The sequence below is a fragment of the Protomyctophum parallelum genome (assembly GCF_964188405.1).
Source record: "Protomyctophum parallelum genome assembly, chromosome: 1".
Taxonomy (NCBI): domain Eukaryota; kingdom Metazoa; phylum Chordata; class Actinopteri; order Myctophiformes; family Myctophidae; genus Protomyctophum; species Protomyctophum parallelum.
The window spans coordinates 6559343-6579946 of NC_139697.1; the positions used below are offsets into that span (position 1 = coordinate 6559343).

The 20604-nt window shown below is 41.8% G+C and overlaps 2 protein-coding genes across 2 annotated transcripts in view; both read right to left on the reverse strand.

The window, feature by feature from the left end:
- Positions 1 to 20604, reverse strand: part of LOC310870622 (uncharacterized protein) — a 441780-nt gene that overhangs the window by 254544 nt on the left and 166632 nt on the right. The gene's annotated exons all lie outside the window — the stretch shown is intronic.
- On the reverse strand, positions 8704 to 9816 carry LOC310875130 (beta-1,3-galactosyltransferase 2-like; the record flags this gene model as incomplete). Its single annotated transcript, XM_083788241.1, has 1 exon — positions 8704 to 9816. One exon carries the CDS (start codon positions 9814 to 9816, stop codon positions 8704 to 8706), a length of 1113 nt encoding a protein of 370 aa, XP_083644367.1.

A 20604-nucleotide genomic window follows, 5' to 3' on the forward strand; every position in this document is an offset into this window, starting at 1 on the left:
CCTGTGTGTGTATAACTGTATCGAAAGAGTAATAAAACATACTGTGCAAATCTTCAACAACATATTACTGTAAATCATTTTACCTTGTGGTATTACTGTCAGTTCCACCGCTGGCTCAAAATCACAGTAGAACAAACCGGCGTCTGAGAGCTCAATACTTCGTATAAACAGTGACTTATAGCCATCTGCTATTGAAGTGTATCGTTTCAATGGGTCATTGTTGTGTCTGATGTCACCATCACCAGTAGCAGTAAGGATATCAATGTTTGTTTCTTGACTCTTTCTACTCCATTTGACGTCTTCCTTTACATTACCAGCACACTTTAGGATGGCTGAGCTCTTCTCTTCAGCTATTAAATGTGTGATGTCTGTAAAACAAAAACAAACACAAACTCAATATACTTAAACTTAATATACTTTAATTGTGATTGTGGTGATTGTCTTGTTGATGTGACCCCCACTTTTTGGATTAAGTAACCGCAGAACAGGAAAGAACAGAAAAAGCATCTTAATACTTAATTTCTCTCTACTTTCTTATCTCAGGGTTACAGCTTTTCAATGTTATGTGTATATTTTGTGAGGTTGGCATAATATCAAGTGTTCTCTTAGCAATTTGTCTTTGTTACATTACATTATTGTGAAACACTTTCTAATTCTGAAAGGTGCAGTTAAGTTTACTTTATTGCACTTTAATGCACTAACGTGTTCTCCAATATTACAAAAACTGAATTATTTCAAGTAAGACATTTTGCCAACGTACTGTACAGCTGTTCTAAACTGCTCTAGGATGCAGAAGAGTTCATTTGTGGTTAATTCAAGCAGATTGGACTACTTCTTTCATTGATTGTAAAGCAAATTTGAAATGCATCTCCGGAAAGGTGCTATACAATATAAGTTTTTTGTATTATTATTATGCTTTTACTACAATTTTGTTTTGATCCCATCTACAGTAAGTTAAAGCCCAGTATTAAAGAACAAAAATGTAGATAAAATGTAACAATTATGTAACCTTCTAACCTTCTTACCTGCACGAACATTGCTGATGACATAGCTCAGCAACACAACTGCAGAGAACAAGTGGCCGCAGGTGTTCACCTTCATCATGCGACAGATTGATGCCGTGTTCACACTAGCAGTGGAAAAAACTACGAAAGCGTCCAAGCGTGGCTGGCTAGGCTACATTGCTGCCGAGGCTCTGTTGGAGTGTTGCACAAGGCAGCCACTGTGCGTAAATGAAAAGGGTAGGTTTACAGGAAGAGAGAATGGAGTGGAAATGTTGAAACAAAAACATAGTGATTGATGCTTCACTGCGTCATTGGGATGCTGAGAAAAGTTCAAGCCAGCTGAACTTTTCTTTGTAGCGCGTCACACCCATCACATGTGTCTTACAGGTTATGCGTAAAGACATGTGTTGCTTTGTTGCGGCTGGTGTCTACACAGCATGAGAAGTGACAAACTAGTGACACACACGTACAGGCAGAATCCCAACAGAAAGGTGTGTGTGAATGTAAATTATTACTGTACCACCCACCTCTATCCCACACAGAATTAGAACGTCACCAGACGTATCAGTAGGCGGAGTGCACTGATGAGAATACTGACAACATCACAACGGGTACAACAACAGGTATTGCATACCTGGAGGGACGTGTGTTCCCACTGGGCGGCGGTGGCTCAGGGGTAGAGTGCCTGGATGGTAACCGTAAGGTTGCCAGTTCGAACCCGGGCTCCCCCAGAGTTACTGTCGAAGTGTCCTTGAGCAAGACACTGAACCCCTAATTGCTCCCGATGTGCTAGTTGGTGCCTTGCATGGTTTCCGCTGCCATCGGTGTATGAATGTGTGTGTGAATGGGTGAATGTAATGCACAATCTCTGTAAAGCGCCTTGGATAAAGGCGCTATATAAATGCACCATTTACCATTTACCATTTACCCAAGTTATTCATAATTGTCATGGGATGCAACCTACTGTAAGTCTAGATTAGAATGTAGCAAATAATGCAAACCAGTCTATGCCATAGACTCTATGGTTTGCATTATTTGCTAGACTCTATGGCATAGATAGACTGTCCACTGTGCATTGGTATTTTCAGTTTTTCAGCAGAAGGCTATTAATACACCGCAAATGTGAATATTTTTGTCTGCAGTAGACAACTGAAAGTACAAAGTGATCATTGAGATATTTGTAGCATTACAAGGAAGTGGACCTAGCTGCCAAGTGAATGTATCTGGATGTGATGCGAAAGAGCTTTGCCACACCCCTTTGGTTGTGTGGGTGTTTTCTGAAGTAGAACAAGAGAAGAGTTTATGTTTTATTGTCACTGATGTTTTGTGTGTGGCTGCAGCAGGGGTGAATTTAAAGCCCATGACAAATTGCCCTTGTGGACAATAAAGTTGACTTTGACCTTGACCGTGAAGATATTTGATTGATTGTTGAAAATGTTATTAACAGTTTGCATGGGTACAGTTCAAGGAAAGTACAGGTCAATACAAAAACTGCTAATCTTCAAACCAATATATTTAAATTCAGCAGAACAAAAGTTTCATTCTTGTATATACTCAGTATTCAGAGTATAGAGAGTACAGAAGTACTATTGTAGCAACATGGTATAGCAGTTTTGCAGTAATGGCAAAACTGTAGACAACATCATAGTATTTATACTGTAACAGCAGGTATATTTTATTTACAAAGTACTTTATGGTAGTACGATGCAGGGGCAAAAAGTGTTTTAATCACTTATTTACTCACTTAAACCCTATAGTATAGGATAACTTGGATAAAGGTATACTTTTTTCTCTCTACACCAAATCTCTTCGCTGAAAACAGCTGATCTACAAGCTCACAATGCATCCCGTTGCGATGTGTTGTGTGAGCTTGTAGATCTGCTATATTTCCATAGAATGTTTCACCCCTGAACAGGGATGCTACGGTTCATGTGGTATAGACATTAAGATACAATTAGAGAGAAGACAGCGTTGCCTCAGTTGTTTGGAAGAACATCACAATGTGTTCCTTCTGAATTCTGTGGGTTCTGTGCCAAGGAATACACCACATTGTCTTTCAGTGGTTTGTCTGAAAAATAAAAAAAGATTTAAAGAGACACATGGATATCAGTCAAAAAGGTCAAATGGCAAAATAGCAAGTAGAAAACTGTTTAGCATTCACTACATCATAATGAATAGGGTCATTCCAGTGCTAACAGACACAAGGTCCATGTTTTATAGATGTTAAATAGTAAGAGCATTTAGGGACGTGCGTGCGTGCGCACGTGTGTGCGTGCGTAAATATGCGTGCGTAAATATTTTTACAAAGACGCACTTACCTCAGTTGTTATTTGACATTTCAATCCAGGAATATGTGGGGTCAATTGGTGAGTCTGCATCTGATGCCACAAAGAAAGAGATGTTAGGCTATAGGCTATAAAAATATTTTGGAAATTTTTTGCCTTTCTGCCTATAACTTTCCTACACAGTCTACCTCTCAGCTGTCCATTACCAAATACTGTACAAACAGACTTCACACAAATGAGGATTAGGATTTTAAACTGTAACAGTCATTATCGTTTTGTGATGGTGCCTGATAATTCTCAATTTCAGCATATGTTGACTCTGAGTCACCCTCAGTCCCCTCATGCACTGCTGTAACATAAGACAAGATACAATCAGACAAGAGCAACAAGGCAACATAGATGACTGTGCTGTTTACAGCAAACGATGTTGTAGCCTATCCTAGTTTTAGTGGGGGTCACTCAGGAATGATGCAGTATGTGTGGTCGTCGATTTTGGTAGCTGGACCAAAATACCACCAAAATGTATTAATGACAGAACAGAAGAATAACTAGACAAAGTGCCAATCGGCACAGGTCTCCACCAGGGCAGGTCAGGTTGTGGCCTCATGGTGGCACTATAACAGGCTGTTGAGGAAGATTTGGGCCGGAGGTTCGTGTTGGAGGGATGCAGGTACAATGTTTTTCCATGTGTGCATACATAAGTTGTATACAGATCGATGCAGTTATAGCTAAAAACAGGAATTGGCCTGTTATAGCGCCACCGTGAGGCTGATTTTGAGGAAAAAATTGTGGCATGTCGTCCTCGGCCTAGTGAAAATGTGCGTGTATAATTTAACGGAAATTGCACACTGTGTTTGTGATTTGTGGCCTTTTTTCGAAATGGACGAATCGTGTGAGCTTTGGAAGCCAATCTTAGCCAATCAGGATGGAAGATGGGAAATGGTGGCGCTCCGTGTTGATCACATGACTATGGAGATAGTGTATACCGATTTGCGTGAAATTTGGATAAAATCTGAAGGAGTAATAATAGAAAATGTGTTTTACATATGTCGGCCTCCTGGTGGCGCTATAAAGAGCAGATGTGAAAAATTCCAGGCAAAAGTTTTTCCTTGGCCTCTAGGGAGTTGGCATACAAAGTTATCCACAGATCCGTGCAGTTAGAGGTAAAAACCCTTTTCGGCCAGTTATAGCGCCACCTTGAGTCTGAGTTGAAATTGTTCATGTGGCATTTCGTCCTCGGCCTAGTGGGAATGTGGGTGCGCAATTTCACGGAAATCACGCGATTTGTTCATGATTTGCAGCATTTTGTTTGAAACTGAGCACTCCTGTGAACTTTGGAAGCCAATCTTAACCAATCAGGATGGAGTCTGAGAAATCTGAAAGACCGGTTTCGTTGAATGGCTCTTGAGAGACTGTGTACCAATTTGCGTGATGTTTGGACAAAATCTGTAGGTGTACTGTGCAAAAACTTTTTTTTGCACAAAGCGGCCTCCTGGTGGCGCTATAACAGGCCGTTCTGGAAAGTTTGGGGCAGAGGTTCATCTTTGGCATCCAGGGAGTGTGTGTGCAAAATGTGGCATCGACCGGGTTAACGGTGGCCGAGATTAGCTGCTCACGGACACACGGACGGACAGACGGACGGACGGACGGACGGACGGACGGAGTGCAAAACATACTCTCCCCACATGCCTTCGGCCTGGTGGAGACAATGAAGATAGATATAACACTGTACATGATAATACTTTGCAACTGTATACGTAGCAAGGATGTCCATCAATTATAAAAGCTTTCTCTGTGCAAGTGACATTTCCTCTACTCACAGGATATTGGTGGTGGGAGTTGAACCACAGACACATCCAGTCAGTACAAACCAGAATCTGAATCCTTCACTTCACTGATAGTCAATGAGTTGTCTTTGGTGATGTTTGCTTCATTGATCACTCGGCTCCATGTTGGTTTTGACCCTGTGACAGACTGAGGACAGCTCAGAGTGACCATGGTCATTTCTACAGCCGTTTGTTGCTGTGTACCTGTATAACACGCATAGTAAATGAGACAAAATATACACTGACATTGCATTGCGGTTATTTGCTCCATATATGAATAGTATATAGAGAGAGTAATAAAACATAATCAAGACATAAGACATTTTGTAGCTAATCTAAATGACTGTATAACTTTATCTTACCTTGTGGTACCACTGTCAGTTCCACAGCTGGCTCACCATCACAGTAGTACAACCCAGAGTCTGAGATCTTGACACTTCTAACGCCAGGGCTCCACTGGGCGCGTCTGCGTCGCGTCTCCGTCAGTGTCGGGAATGTTCCCTTTTAATCAATGGAGGGTGGCTCCACTGCCCGCGTTGCGTTGTGCTGCGTTCGGTGACTAAAAAATTGCCCCGGTTCGTTTTTTTACGCACGCACGCGTCCAGTCATGTATAACGCGCAGTTTTCAAAAGCCCGCGGTGGAGCACCTCTAGCGTGACGTTGACGTTGTCATGACGCGAGCAGGACGCGATGGAGACGCAACGCGCCCAGTGGAGCCCTGCATGGCGTTATAGCCAAATATGACTTGTCTGCTAACGATGCTAACGAAGAATATCGTTTTTGTCTGATGTCACGATCACCAGTGGCAGTAAGGATATCAATGTTTGATCCTTGACTCTTATTCTTTCTGCTCCATTTGACATTTTCCTTTGCATTATGAGCACACTTGAGGGTGGTTGTGTTCTTCTCTTCAACTAGTAAATGGACAATTTCTGTAACACAAACAAACGAAATGTATCTGATCTGTGGCAAGGATAAATTGCTTGCTGTCTTGCTGTTGTGACCCCCAGACTTTGGATTAACCTCCCAAAATGAAAAATAGTCTCTAAAGATTAATTTATTTTCTATGTAATTTCACAGTTGAAAGATGAAATAATAGTAAACTGTTGGATGTGCACCGTTGGAGGTGCGACAAAGGAAGCAGGAAGACCATCCTTTATCTGTATGAAATCATTTACCTCAACTGCAATAAGCTCCAACTCAAACATTAAAAAGGAAGGTAAGGGAACCCCCGGACAGTTAGCTCAACCGCCCGGGCACCTGAGTTCAACTCCAGATCCCGACGGCCTTTCCCGCGTGTCTTCCCCCCATTTCCTGTCAGTCTACTTTCAACCAAATCAATAAGGGCAGAAAAAGCCCCAGAAATATCTTTTAAAAAAAAGGAAGGTAAGGCAAGTATATCAAACATTATGAAACATTCTTACCTGCACAAGTAGTAATGCTTACATAACTCAACACAATGGCAGAGAACAGGCAGCCACAGATGTTAATCTTCATCCTCTCACTGACTGAGAAGAAGGGACAAACAAACTGAGACTGACCACACCAACACCCCGCACTCACTAGAACCGAACCAGGAACTATGTGCATCATGTCTGTTACATTTGGACATTCCCTATGTGAAAAGCATGCCCATTTTTTTTATTCTAGCCAATAACCATATTAACATAATTTTAATTCTAGCCAGTGATGCAGAAAGATATGTTGAAATTAAGAAAGTTTTAATTTAAATTCCCAGACACTGCACATGTTTTCAGTTTATGTTGTGTAAATAGTTTATTTAGGTTTTATCTAGTTTAATAGCCAATATTACTGACAAGAGAGAGATGTTTTTTTTGTTTGTTTTTTTAAGTACATTTTATTCAAAGAGTTTCATGTGCAGTTTTCACAGAAAGAGAATACGACTCTTCGTTTTTTTTACATTTTCTCCCACAACTCCCTTCCCAGTCCTCCCCACCCACCCACCATCTTTCCCCACGAGGCCAGACATACAAACAACATACAAACACAGGTATAAAAAAAAACAATAATTTGAGTACAAAGCAATACACACAACATACAGTATATACAGGTATAAAACCAATGGGTAATAGATAAGATACTAAGAGACAAAGAAAGGGATCACATGGTTATGGTTAATAAACAACTTCAATGGGGGGTAAGATTAACAATAATACAAACAGGTAAATAAAAATAAAACCAAGTAATATTAAATAAAAATAATTATAAATAAATAAATAAATAAATAAATAAATAAACATAAAAAACTATATATATACATATAAAGAGATAAAGCGCTTAATTGGCTCATTTCTCGACTATTATGCTATATATATTGCACCAGGTAGAGATCCGCACACCAACACCATGTGTCTTCAGTCAGGTGAAAGTGATTCTAAACTGCTTACATACGATATTAAAGGTTGCCAATGGTTGTAAAATTTGTCAGAGGACCCTCGAATTGTGAATTTGATCTTTTCAAGTTTCAGAAAGGACATAACATCAATCAACCATGATTTAGCCGAGGGAGGGGACTCAGCCTTCCGAGAGATGTTTGTTTGACAGAACAATTTATAATGGAAAACTAGCTGTCACTAGGAGGCATCCTGGGGGCACAGTATGCACATCAGAGATCACAGAACAACCAAACCCAAGTGGTGTTTTTTAATGCATTGTCTCCTCCAGGCCGTAGGCATGCAGGGGAGAGAGTATGTTTTGCACTCCGTCCGTGAACTTGGCATGAACACATCGTGTGATTTCCGTGAAATTGTGCACGCACATTCCCACTAGGCCGAGGAAGAAATGACATGTAAACATTTTCAACTCAGCCTCATGGTGGCGCTATAACTGGCCGAAAAGTGTTTTTACCTCTAACTGAAAACATTATAATAAAATAAATAAAAGTAAAGTAAAACCTGAACCACTCCAGAACAATAACGTAAATCCTTTTTGCAAAATAATATATATGTTAATGACATTTAGATGATTTAGAACATTTTCCTGGGGGTCTTTATGTGTGTAATATGTGGTTTTAGATATTTTAGATTTTAGCAGTGAGCCCAGTGTCTCTGATGTCATAGACACTGGGCTCACTTACTTCCTGGACTACATGTTGTCTCAGTGAGACAGCCCTCCCCCTATCCACAAGGAGCAGCAGCTTGCACCACAGCAGTGTGGGAATTGTAGTCCAGGAAGGAAGTGAGCCCAGTGTCCATGACAGCTCACTGCTAAAATTTAAAAAATCTAAAACCACATATTACACACATAAAGACCCCCAGGAAAGTGTTCTAAATCTTCTAAACGTCATTAACATACAGTATGTACCAATTTCTTTCATTAGATACCCGATATAAGGGCTGAAAACAGAAAACAAGCAATCAGCTGCCATTTTAAGATTGCTATCATATAATTTCATAAACAACAGACATGTAGCAATACAAAAATCATATGCAACCTTTGTCCCTTTTAGTGGTAGGCCTACTGATATCCCAGAAATAGGCCTAGACCATGGACTATAAGGGAAAGACCATTTAACCAGTACCACACCAAACAAATCGGGGCAATATAAGCGCCATGTTATTAGTGTCATTATGGAAAAACCGACTGCGGAAAGCGCTGCTGAAAATCCAAATCCAAATCCAAAAACCAAATGCAGAAGGCTCCATCGCTCTGCATTTTGCACCAGTACTCCATCAGCTGACCGGGACGAAAACTGTGGACTGTGACCATGTTTTTGTAATTGAAGCTGGAGTAGGCCAATCCTCCCGGGTTGAACAGCCCACGGGGCTGCGGTGTGGGCTTGATCCCTAGCCTGTCCAGGCAGACTCCTACATACACATCCTCAAAACGCAAGATGCGAATGCTCAGAGAAGCTCTGTACACTTCCGTCGCAACGTCTCCGGAGAACACATAGCCCGACCCTGAGCCGTAGTCTAGGTACCTATCGCTTGGGTACTCTTCTAGGGGCATGTAGAACTTTGATCTATTGTCTCGGATTACCAGGGGTTCCCTATGGATACAGCCTGTAAAGTACTTTGTCTTGGGTTTCAGTTCCGGTCTCAGCAGCTTGTAGATAAGGTAAACGGTGTTCACAAGGATGTCACTGTCAGTTTTCATAACATAGCTGGCCCGGGGACAGTGCATGGCCACCCAGTTCATCCCCATCAGTGTCTTTAAAGTCAGGTTGTAGTAGGTATCCAGGAAATCCTGCTGAATGATATCGTGGTGCCTCAGGCTCTCGGACTCCAGGGTTTTCTGCTGTAGGCGCCCGAGCTTGCCTTCCTTCACCCCCACCAGGAACAGCCGGATGATTCCTAGGCCTGGAGCGAGGCTCTCATTCCCCCATGTCTGCCTTATGGCATTTCGTGCCTCTACTTCACCAGCCATGCTGAGTATCAGAAATACTAGGAATGGTGGCGGCTTTCCCTCTGGGCATTTGTTTGGCTCGCTAATGATGTACCGGTAGTTGGCTAACGGCCCAGGAGTTGACGTGCCCCATGGGTGGCCGATGGGAGACCCCTCATGGGTGGTCACGTTTGTGGTCACTTGTGTGTTCTGGCCATGGGTGTGGTTGTCACCCGCTTCACTTGGGCTGGCTTTACATTGCAGAGAGATAACTGTCTCCCAGCCCACATTGACCAGGGCCCCTAGGATCGAGAGGAGACACAGAACCGCAGTGATGTAAATCCCCGTCCACGTCATCGCATCTGGTGGTAGCTGCCACTTGGACTGCAGTCGTATTGGTGAGAGAACAAGGCGATGTGGCTTCGTGTCAAGCAGCCGAAGCCGAGGTGTGGATCTGAATAAGCCTTGCATGGTATACAGAGAAAACATGATCAAAATCAGCAGGTCTTTATATACACGGTCTGACGAGGTAGTAGAGACAACACTGGGTTTAATAAGACAATAGGTTTAAGATAAGTCTAATAAACAAATAAAATATTCAGTTCAGTTCAGTTTTATTTTCGGAATGTTGATGTAACACACATGATTTAGTGGATTACAGTATAACCCTAACATAATATAGAGACAAGCTAGCTCTGGTCCATAGCCTTCTACTGCTTCTACGATTCTGCCCTATATGGGACTTTCGGTTTTAAATCTCAAATCGAAATCAGACCAGCCTCTCCTCTTTGGCGTAAATAAAAAAAACGTTTTTGCTACTCACCAAAACAAAGGCGGGTTGTGTCATTAGAAAGCCTACTTTCCTTAGTGGACGCACTCTGAGCCCCCCACCACACGTATAAACGGTACTTTTTGGCCAGAAAGGGATTTTTTTTCACCAGAGGAACAATATTCTCTATGAGGCAGTTCTCTGGGCAATATCGGTACAGGGCGCATTGGAGTAACTAAAAGTATTTTTTTCCCGGTGGAAACAAAATCCCCTTTTGGTTTCCCCGTATGACCCCAACAGTACCAGGTGAACATTAGGCCTACCATTGTATGTTTTGCTACCACGATAGGCCATGAACGTTGAACGTATGAATCATGCTCTAATTTAAATTTGGGGCATATATTTCACAATAATTATGTACATGTTCTAGACATTCTAATGTTCACCAAAACAAATATTACAGGCATATTACTTACGTTTTTGTGAGGAATATCTTCCAGAGAAAAAAGAGATGTTGTTCCAACAGATATTTTTCAAGTTGTGATTATTCCTGGCTCTGTGGGGGGTATTTATATGCAAATATCCTGGCCAATGGCATTGGAAGACTAAACAATAGGACCCAATGAGGATTTAGAGGTGAAGAAATAACAGAAACTAATTATTTAAACTATTTTCTGGGATAGGCTGCTTGGTTTCCCCCCACCTGTTGTAGGCTATACTATAGCTTCGTATGACTCTCATGCGGAGCTGCTGTTTGTTGGCTCCTGATCGTTTAGTGCATGGGTTTTCAACAGGTGGTCCGTGGACCACTGGTGGTCCGTGGAGGTATTGCATGTGGTCCCTGACCATGCATTTAGTAATGTAGGATTTGTTGATTTGTTTTAAATGTTCTTTCCACTAGTTGAGAAACCGTGAACTGAATGACCTGGTGACCTATGATGAGTCCATCCATGTAGTCATTTACTGTTGGAGTTCAAGAAATTCAACAGAAAAAGGTAGTTAGAATCTCAAGAAGGGGGAAGTGCACCGGATTGTCTGGTTGAGTCATTATTATTAGGACATTTTACCAGTAGTAGTCAACGGTTGAGAAACAGTGGGATGTATACACATGGGATGCATAGCAAGTGTTAACTTACAAAAGCACTAATCTTAGCCCATATCCCCACCCAACACAATATAGTGGTCCCCAGGTTGATTCTAAGTCAGGGTGGTGGTCCCTGGTTCACAATCAGTTGAAACCCCCTGGTTTAGTGGCTTGCTGCCCCATGGACCAGGAGTACTGACTGCGTGGCTTCTCCACGCCATGGCCTCGTATATATTTATATGGCACTTTTCCAGCTCCAGTTGGTTCGGTGGCATGCTGAGGGACTCCAGGGACTGAACGCTGATGACCGCATGGCCTCTCATTGCCTAGTGTGGCATTCTTAGCTCTGAGGTAAAAGGCTGCCTCTGCATATTGTACTTGTCTATTAATATTGTCTTTTTGTTTTATTAGGAGCTCTGTGCCCCTGCTGTTTTTGTCCTTATTAGTTTGGTTATTTGATTTAGTTTTGTTTATTTTGTTTTGTGCAAACCAGCTCACCATTAGCCTCGGTACCAGGCTTTCATTTTTGTTGGTGCAAAAATTGAAAGCCTGGAGGAACGCATTGGCCGCTCTGGTCTAAAATTGGGAGTCAAGCCTTCCGGGTGGGCGTCGCTCCAAATGATGTGACGTAGCGCTGCACTAGGGGGGAGAGGAGGGGCCGGGGGTGGCGGACAGATCGATGAGATCCAATCAGGGCGTGCGCAAATCTCAGCCGCGACCCGCCCCTCTAGACCAGAAACCTGACACGTTAGCTCAGGCTAGCTCACCATTGAATTGATGCAAAATAATAGGTTTTGAATATAAAGTATATTTGCCTCTGACTGTGCCAGCAGTATAGCAGTAGTACGGGTGTTGTAGTCCCGACAGATGGTGGGTCACGTGGTATAGGCTGTCTGGGGGTTTTAACTAGTTTAGTGCATGGTTTGTGAAATCAGTGTTGTGTGTGTGTATCTAACTTTATCCTTTTGTCTTGCAGTGTGAGTGGCTTGAGTGTGTGTGCGTGCGCTCTTTGGTGGCGTTGCAAACCTCTCCCCTCACTCCCTCACTCCCTGTCAGGAAGGACACCTTTTGTTCCCCTGGCTACTGGTATTGTGGTAATAGTTAGCATAACTGACATTTTAACCTAGTTTCTGATATGTTGTATAGTCATCCCTTTTTAAATGGGTTGTTCAAATAAATAATTCCATTTCTGACCTGATGACCCTTCCCTGTAGTTTTAAGTGATCCGAAATAAATTATTACATTTTTGTACTGGAAACACGCGTCTCTGCTCCCTTTATGTAAACCTGTTGGGTATTCAAGTGTATATATTATGTGTTCTCATATATTCTCTGGGTGAAACTCCCAGAGTGGCGTAGTCTGGTGTTCTGTGTCCGGGCCTTAGTGCCCTGGTCACATCTAGAAAACTAGAAAACTGTGTTGCCATCATAGACTGTAAAAAATATGGACAAAGCGTGCCCCGGGTCTAACATGGACGTAAAATGAAGCCTGTTATTCCTTGCACTGTAATTCGCCATCTTTCTAGATCCGTTTGAGCCCAGCTGGCCATTGGCTGGCCCAGACAACGAGGCGGGACTTCCCCCCTTCTTCTTAGTTGGTTTTTATTTTGACTCGAGTGGGTGGGGAATCCCGATCATAGACTGTAACGGTAGCCACGCCCCTCAGAACATACGCGACTTTATGGTCATTTTTTTATAAATGGGACCATCATTTTCCAAAAAGAATATTATGACATTAGAAATGAGACTTTAAACTAGTGACTGGAAGCAGAAAGTATTCATGACCATGTTTATTAAGGTAATACAGTCTAGGTGAAGTTGGGCCCAAATACATGGACTTCTATGGGGCTATGGGTTTTTTTGGGCCCAATGACAGCGCCACAACAGGCCATTATATGAACTACGATTTCCTTAGTGGCTTCACAAAATATCTGTCTGACTGCCCCCCTGGTTGCCATGTGACCTTATATCTAGTAAGCATCCATCATTTACACCTGGCTGTGAAGTTGGGAAGCACATGGGGAACTTAGAAAACATTATTTTGTCGGTCAAAGTAATATTTCGACATCATGTAAAATTACTGTTATACAAAGCAAAATGTAATATCGTGCACGTTGATGATTTGCCAATGGATAGAACCATGTGAATCATTTTGCAAATACATTAGTTTAGTCATTTTTTTTCTAAAATAGTGGCTATGGGTAAAATGAACCAATGTCCGGGGGTAAATTGATACTGAATGACCTTTAATTTGCATGTACATACTCTTAAGAGAAGTTTGCAATATTGTATTAACAATATTGCAAATATAAGGTTCTGAATAACAAACTTATTTAATTGTCTTAATATTGTTTAAATAATAAAACAAATTATATATTTGCAAAAGGGAAAACTGTTATTATATTATCGATAAGTGAATACATTATCTGTTCAAGTTTAAGCTTTTAACATTCAAATATCATGTGGTTCAACTTACCCCTCGACTTGGACTTCAGTGAACGGGCGTTACAGAGAATCACGGATGGAAGAGGTGTCTGTACATCCTTCTCCTTAGCCTCTGTTTCACCCCTCCGCGTCTACCCCTCCTCCTTCGCCTGTTGTTGTCGCTCTTCGGTGGCGTTACCAACAGTTCACTTGGGAGCACTGGGGCCAGGTTGACAGGGCTGTTGCCACTGACTGCTCCAACCCAATTTACAATTTACAATTTAGGCATTTAGCAGACGCTCTTAATCCAGAGCGACTTGCATTTAAGCAAGAACAAAAGCATGGGAATACATCACATGAAAGCATTTATCAATATCATGAAACATGCGTAAGCTAAGAAAGTAACAGTGGAATATCTATATAATGAAACTATATACACTATACATATTTACTACTATGCTATACATATGTACTATGGCGTGCTATGACTATATACAATACAATTATAGTGCTGTCTACATAACATGCTATAAGTCTGTATCAAATGCTATCTAAGCCAACAGAAATGCTATCTAAGGGGTTAGGGTAAGTGCTATGGGCCATGATGGAGTCTGAAAAGGTGGGTTTTCAGGCTACGGCGGAAGATTGGGAGTGATGCTGCTGTTCTGACTGCAATGGGAAGTGCATTCCACAGTTTTGGAGCCAGAAGGGAGAAGAGTTTGGGACGTGTGGAGCGTTGTCCCGGCGTTTTTAGTGAGGGTACTTCCAGTTTCCCTGCGTTGGCTGATCTGAGTGCGCGGGAGGGTTTGTAGGGTTCAATCATACTTGTAAGATATGGGGGAGCCATACCTTTGGTTGCTTTGAATGCCAGCATCAGAGTTTTGTATTCTGTGCGGGCAGCGACCGGGAGCCAGTGGAGGGAGCGGAGCAGGGGGGAGACATGTGAGAATTTTGGCTGGTTGAAGACCAAGCGAGCTGCTGCATTTTGGATCAGCTGGAGAGGCTTAAGTGCACATGCTGGTAGGCCAGTAAGGAGGGAGTTACAATAGTCGAGTTTTGACAAGACTGTTGTCTGGATTAGGAGCTGGGCTGATTCCTGGGTGAGGAACGGTCTAATTCGTCGTATGTTATAGAGTGTGAACCTACATGATCAAGTGACAGCTGTGATGTGAGCTTTGAACGAGAGCTGACTGTCCAGGACAACACCAAGATTCCTGGCTGTTGGGACAGACGTTACCAGGGCGTTGTCTACGGAAATAGTTAGCTCCCGCATAGGGCAGGACTTAGCTGGGAAGAAGAGAAGCTCAGTCTTGTTTGGGTTCAGCTTGAGGTCATGAGGTCATGAAATGTAGCAAATTTGTTAAAGAAATCGCTTCACTCTAAATGATTGGTACCCAGCACAATGAAACATACACATAGTAAATTAGCCAAAAGCTTATATGTTTCATACCTCAAAAATGTCACAACCTACTGTGTATTGAGAGGTAGAAAAGAAAAGCAGCGGACCTTGGCCCAAAATGGCTGAAAATCTATCAAAATGGTATACCATGCCCACCTAAATTGGAATAATGCAAAGAATAAGACAAAGAAAAAAGCATTATAACATATGGTATGAAACATTTATTCAAATACCACAAAGTGTCACAGCCAGGCCCGGCGCCACGGGGGGGCAAAGGGGTTTTTTACCCCCCTAAATCAACCTCTTTGCCCCCTTAGATCAAATAGTTACAGACAAAACAATGGTACATTTCCAGGCACTGAAAGGAAGGAAGCCAATGAAATCGTGCGCCTCCGCCCTCTATAGATATGCAAATGTGGCGCATTGTCTTCATGTCCAATACCTGCCCCCGATTGCCCCCTCTGTCATTTCATCCTGGCGCGCCGGGCCTGGTCACAGCATCTGTCACTTGTACATCACCATGCATTACTCTGGGGTTTTCACTGGAGGGTTTTCACTGGATTTTTTTTCACCGGACAAAGAATAAATTAATCGGTTATATTTTAACATGAATAACGTTAAATGAGTCTTTTGACACTTTTGGCAAACTTGGAGTAATTTATTTTATCATTGAAAAAACATTCCGGTGATTAAAAACACTCAGGTTTGCCATTATGGCGTGCAGCTTCCTCGCTGTATGCACCTTGCCACCCCGTCCAGTCAAAGCCATAGATAGAGTAAGACAGAGTTACGACAACTCAGTTTACTTCATGGGGCCAGTCCAATCTTCTACATAGACTTCTTTCCATTGCGATATTGAATAGGGACACCGGAAGTTTACGGAATGCATTGGAGTCTATATGAGTATACATGAATCACGTGACTGGGCTGTTTTCTGCCCCCTCAATGTAACTCTTTCTATACTCTATGGCTCTGCCTCCAGTGAGCTCTCCACAACGGAGCCCGCCTTCCTCACCAGCCATTTGCCGCATCACGTTGCACACATTAAAAGATCTGAGCCTTCTCGAGAAGAACACAGTTCATCAGAGTAGTCAGACCAGTCCAATGACCCGTTCAGGTGAACTCCTAGAAACTTGTTGTCTGCATTCTCCACTACCTGTCGGGTATGATGCTGGGGAGTGGGGAACCGGAGCTACCCTCGTCATGTTATACGTATATCGTCGGTATCGGTGCTCGGGATCAGACCCAATAAACCTGATCGGAGCATCCCTACACAATGGGGCTCTATGGGCTGGCAAGTAGACTATAGCCTAACCCCATTTGAGCTGGGGTGGGGGGTGATGACAAATGACACTTTGTGGTACTTGAATAAATGTTTCATAAATGTATCCACTCAACATGTGCAGTTGACAGCTAACCTAGCGGGGGGAGTGGTAAGTGGGTGGGGGAGTGATTATGCAAGCCAAGGTGGAGACATGCAGGTACAGTATCTATTGTCACACTCATTCCTACTTTTTCTACTTTGGGGTTTCTGGTTCAATAAGTTTCAGATGGTCATATCTTCTTCATTTTTTCAATGAACAATACATCATAATTATGAAAGCTTACATTATGTAGTTTCATAATATGTAAAAAACTGAAAAATGACCATGGCCTACTTGTGTCTCAAACCACTGTATTCGGTCACATATGTTGTAATCATTCTGACCTTTTTCGTGCATTTTGATCAAAGATCCTGGGAGGAGATTCATTTTAATTGGTTTTCATATAATTCAAAATGGCGGGTGATCTAGAGGTCAGAGGTCAAAAGTAAGAGCACAATACTTGTTTGGCATTAGGAGACGCATATGGGTGTCGAGGTTTCATTGCTGACGGTCAAACGGTTCATGAGCTATGCGTGGTCAAAGTTTGCATGGTTGTGGGCTTCGCATCCTCACCGTTTGGCATGGCCCTCTACCATATCTCCAAATTTCGTGAAAACCGACTGCACGGTTCAGCCAGAACTGCTATTTTTGGCGGAAGAAAAAAAACTACAAAAACAATAAAGGACCAAGTCCTTTCAGGACTTCTTGGTCCTTTAATGATGTGACTGTCAATGGTTTTGCAGAACAGCCAGTCTGCATGTCTCTGTCTCTTTAATTGTCTCTCTTTAATTGTCTCCATCAGGCCGAAGGCATGGGGAGAGAGTATGTTTTGCACTCCGTCCGTGTGTGTGTGCGTCCGTCCTTCCTTCCTTCCGTCCGTCCATTACCAGCTAATCTCTGCCACCATTGGCCCGATCCATGCCAAACTGTGCACGCACACTCCCTGGGTGCCAACGATGAATCTCTGCCCCAAATATCCCTCAACGGCCTGTTATAGCGCCACCATGAGGCCGACTTAGGCAAAACACATTTCTGTAGATTACTCGTACACATTTTATCCATACATCACACAATTCGGTATACACTATCTCCATAGTCCATAGTCATGTGATCAACACGGATCTGCACCATTTCCCATCGTCCATCCTGATTGGCTAAGATTGGCTTCCAAAGCTCACATGATTGGTCCGTTTCCAACAAAATGCCACAAATCACAGTGTGCAATTTCCGTGAAATTATACACGAACATTTCCACTAGGCAGAGGACGACATGCCACTCATTTTGTTCCCAAATCAGCCTCACGGTCGCGCTATAACGGGCCAATTCCTGTTTTTAGCTATAACCGCATCGATCTGTATATACAACTTATGTATGCGCACTCCCATGGAAAAACATTGTCCCTGCATCCCTCCACATCTGCCACCATGAGGCCAATTTCTGCAAAACACATTGCTTATGTTAGTCGCACAGATGTCATCCAAATCTCACGCACATCGGTACACATGATCTCTGTAGTCATGTGATCAAGACGAGTCTGTTGGATTTCTCAGATTCTAAACTGATTGGCTAATAAGATTGCCTTCCAGTTTTTCAGGATTGGCCCGTTTCGTTGTCCTGCTCATCCAGAATTCTATCCTCATGCTATGAGTGATCTGGCTCTGCATTTCCTCAACAAAATGAAGACAATTGTTGCAAAAAACTAACAAACAAAAAAACATGTTTATACTGTAGTACTCCTAAACATTTTGCCAAACATCCCACACAGTCCTATCCTCCTGGTGGAGACCTGTGCCCAGAAGGGTACTTTTTCTAGTTTTAAAGTGGGTTCATTTGCATGGGAAGAAATGATGTAGGCCTACAATGAAAGATGTCTTAAAACTTAAAAAAAATAAATTAAAATAAGAAATATATACAAAAGATTTTGCTTTAGTTTTGGAATATACATTACACAAAGATACCTTAATCCATAAAAATGGCACCATTGTATTCTCTCAATTTCTCTGTGTACATATAGTTCTACATACTGTACAGAGATCCGTATGGTGCAGAAATACACATGGCCCCTTTTCCACCGGTTGGTTCCCAATGGGAATTAACAATTTAATATATAGTTTGCCTGCCACGCCCCTCAGAACATACTCGACTTTATGGTAAAAAAATATATAAATGGGACCATAATTTTCCAAAAAGAATATTATGACATGAAATGAGACTTTAAACTAGTGACTGGAAGCAGAAAGTATTAATGACCATGTTTATTAAGGTAATACAGTCTCTGTGAAGTTGGGCCCAAATACATGGGGTTTTTTGGGCCCAATGACAGCGCCACAACAGGCCATTATATGAACTTTCAGGAAGTCCCGATTTCCTTAGTGGCTTCACAAAATATCTGTCTGACTGCCCCCCTGCTAAAAACCAAATAGAACTGAACCGGTTCCCATTGGGAACCAACCGGTGGAAAAGGGGTCATGGTGTCTTCTAATATGATAGTTATTGTAATTAATTGGATGTCATTTTCCTGTCACATCAGCTCACACATCCTTCCTGCTGTGTAAAAATGCTCATTGATGCACTTTTGTCATTCATGTTACCTTGGTACAGTTGACACTTGGCAGGCTGGCAGCTAAGTTATACATTTTAGGCACTTGACTAGTAATAAGGGAAAATTTGCGAAATGTGAGGCAAATCTGCAAAAAAAATGCTTACCACTAGCTTTCTTCACAGATGTGTTCATATATCACATATAAATTTGTAGCAAACCCAACTCCCTTATAGGAAACTTTGTGACAGCTGCTGAAAAACGGGGTACCATTATCAACCAATAATATAAGGCAAATATTTCAAAATGTCATATACTTTAAGTAGCAAGTGACATGTCAAACGAAGGAGTTTTCATGATCTGTATTCATTGCAAGCATTAGTTGTGCACAAAAAAACCTAAAAATGCCCATCACAAATGTGATGAGGTCGGCACATTTTAGAACAACAGAACCGTTATACTACTACTACTACTACTCAGTGAGCCAAGTTGAGTGAGTCTCTGTAGCTGATGGGTGCAGATTCTTGAACAGCACATTTTGGCACATTAGGGCAAGTGGCAATGGCCAAATTTAGCCCAAGGAGTATTTTCGTGCAAAACTAATGCTTGGATTGGATTCAGCATCATGAAAACCCCCTAGTTTGACCAGTGTTGGGTAATACGTACACACTACGTAACTTAATAAATTACGTAATATATTTCCGAAATGCGGTAACTTGTTATATAATACATTACTTAACAAAAAAATGTAATATATTTATTATATTATAAAAATCTTTCTGTATTACTGCATTACTTTCTAGCTCTGTCTTGTGACATTATGTGACAACTGCAGAAGTTAAAGAATTACTTATTTTCTATAATTTGTCATCAAATTATTTATTGGCTTCCATGAATTCAAGGAATACCTTTTGCCTTATTGGTTGTTAATGGTACCCCGCAACTTTCAGCAGCTGTCACAAAGTTTCCCAAGGGAGGTGGGTTGGAACAAGTATATGTTATAGTAGACACCTTTATGAACACATTTTGTGAAGAAAGCTAGTGGTAAGCATTTTTTTTGCAGATTTGCCACAAATTTCGCTAACTATAGGCCTTGATGGCCTGATGATGACCTGCAGTTTGATTGATTGATTGAACATTTTATTCACAGTATATGCAGCCTAATGCAGGGTACATTTCAAAAGAAAGCAGTCAAATACAAAAACTGCTACAAGGATGAAACCAGAAAAAGCACTAAGACTTGTTTACATCAGGCCAGGGTCCTACTCCTCCATTTTCAATTCATCAAAACAAAAGACGTAGGCCTACAAATACACTTCTATGAAGAAGAAAAATCATCATAGTTCAAGAACTGTTTTGAAGAATGATTATTATGATGAATTCCTGTTCTGTTCTTTGGCTATATAGAAGTGTCTATTTGTACGTCTCTACATGTTTTGATGAATTGAACAAGGTCGACCCTCTTGTAAACAAGTTTAATGCTTTATTGGGTCGTCCACTCACAGTTAACAGTCTTTGTATTGAGTTGTGCTGGAAATGTACTGCAATTCTGCAAACTGTTAATAA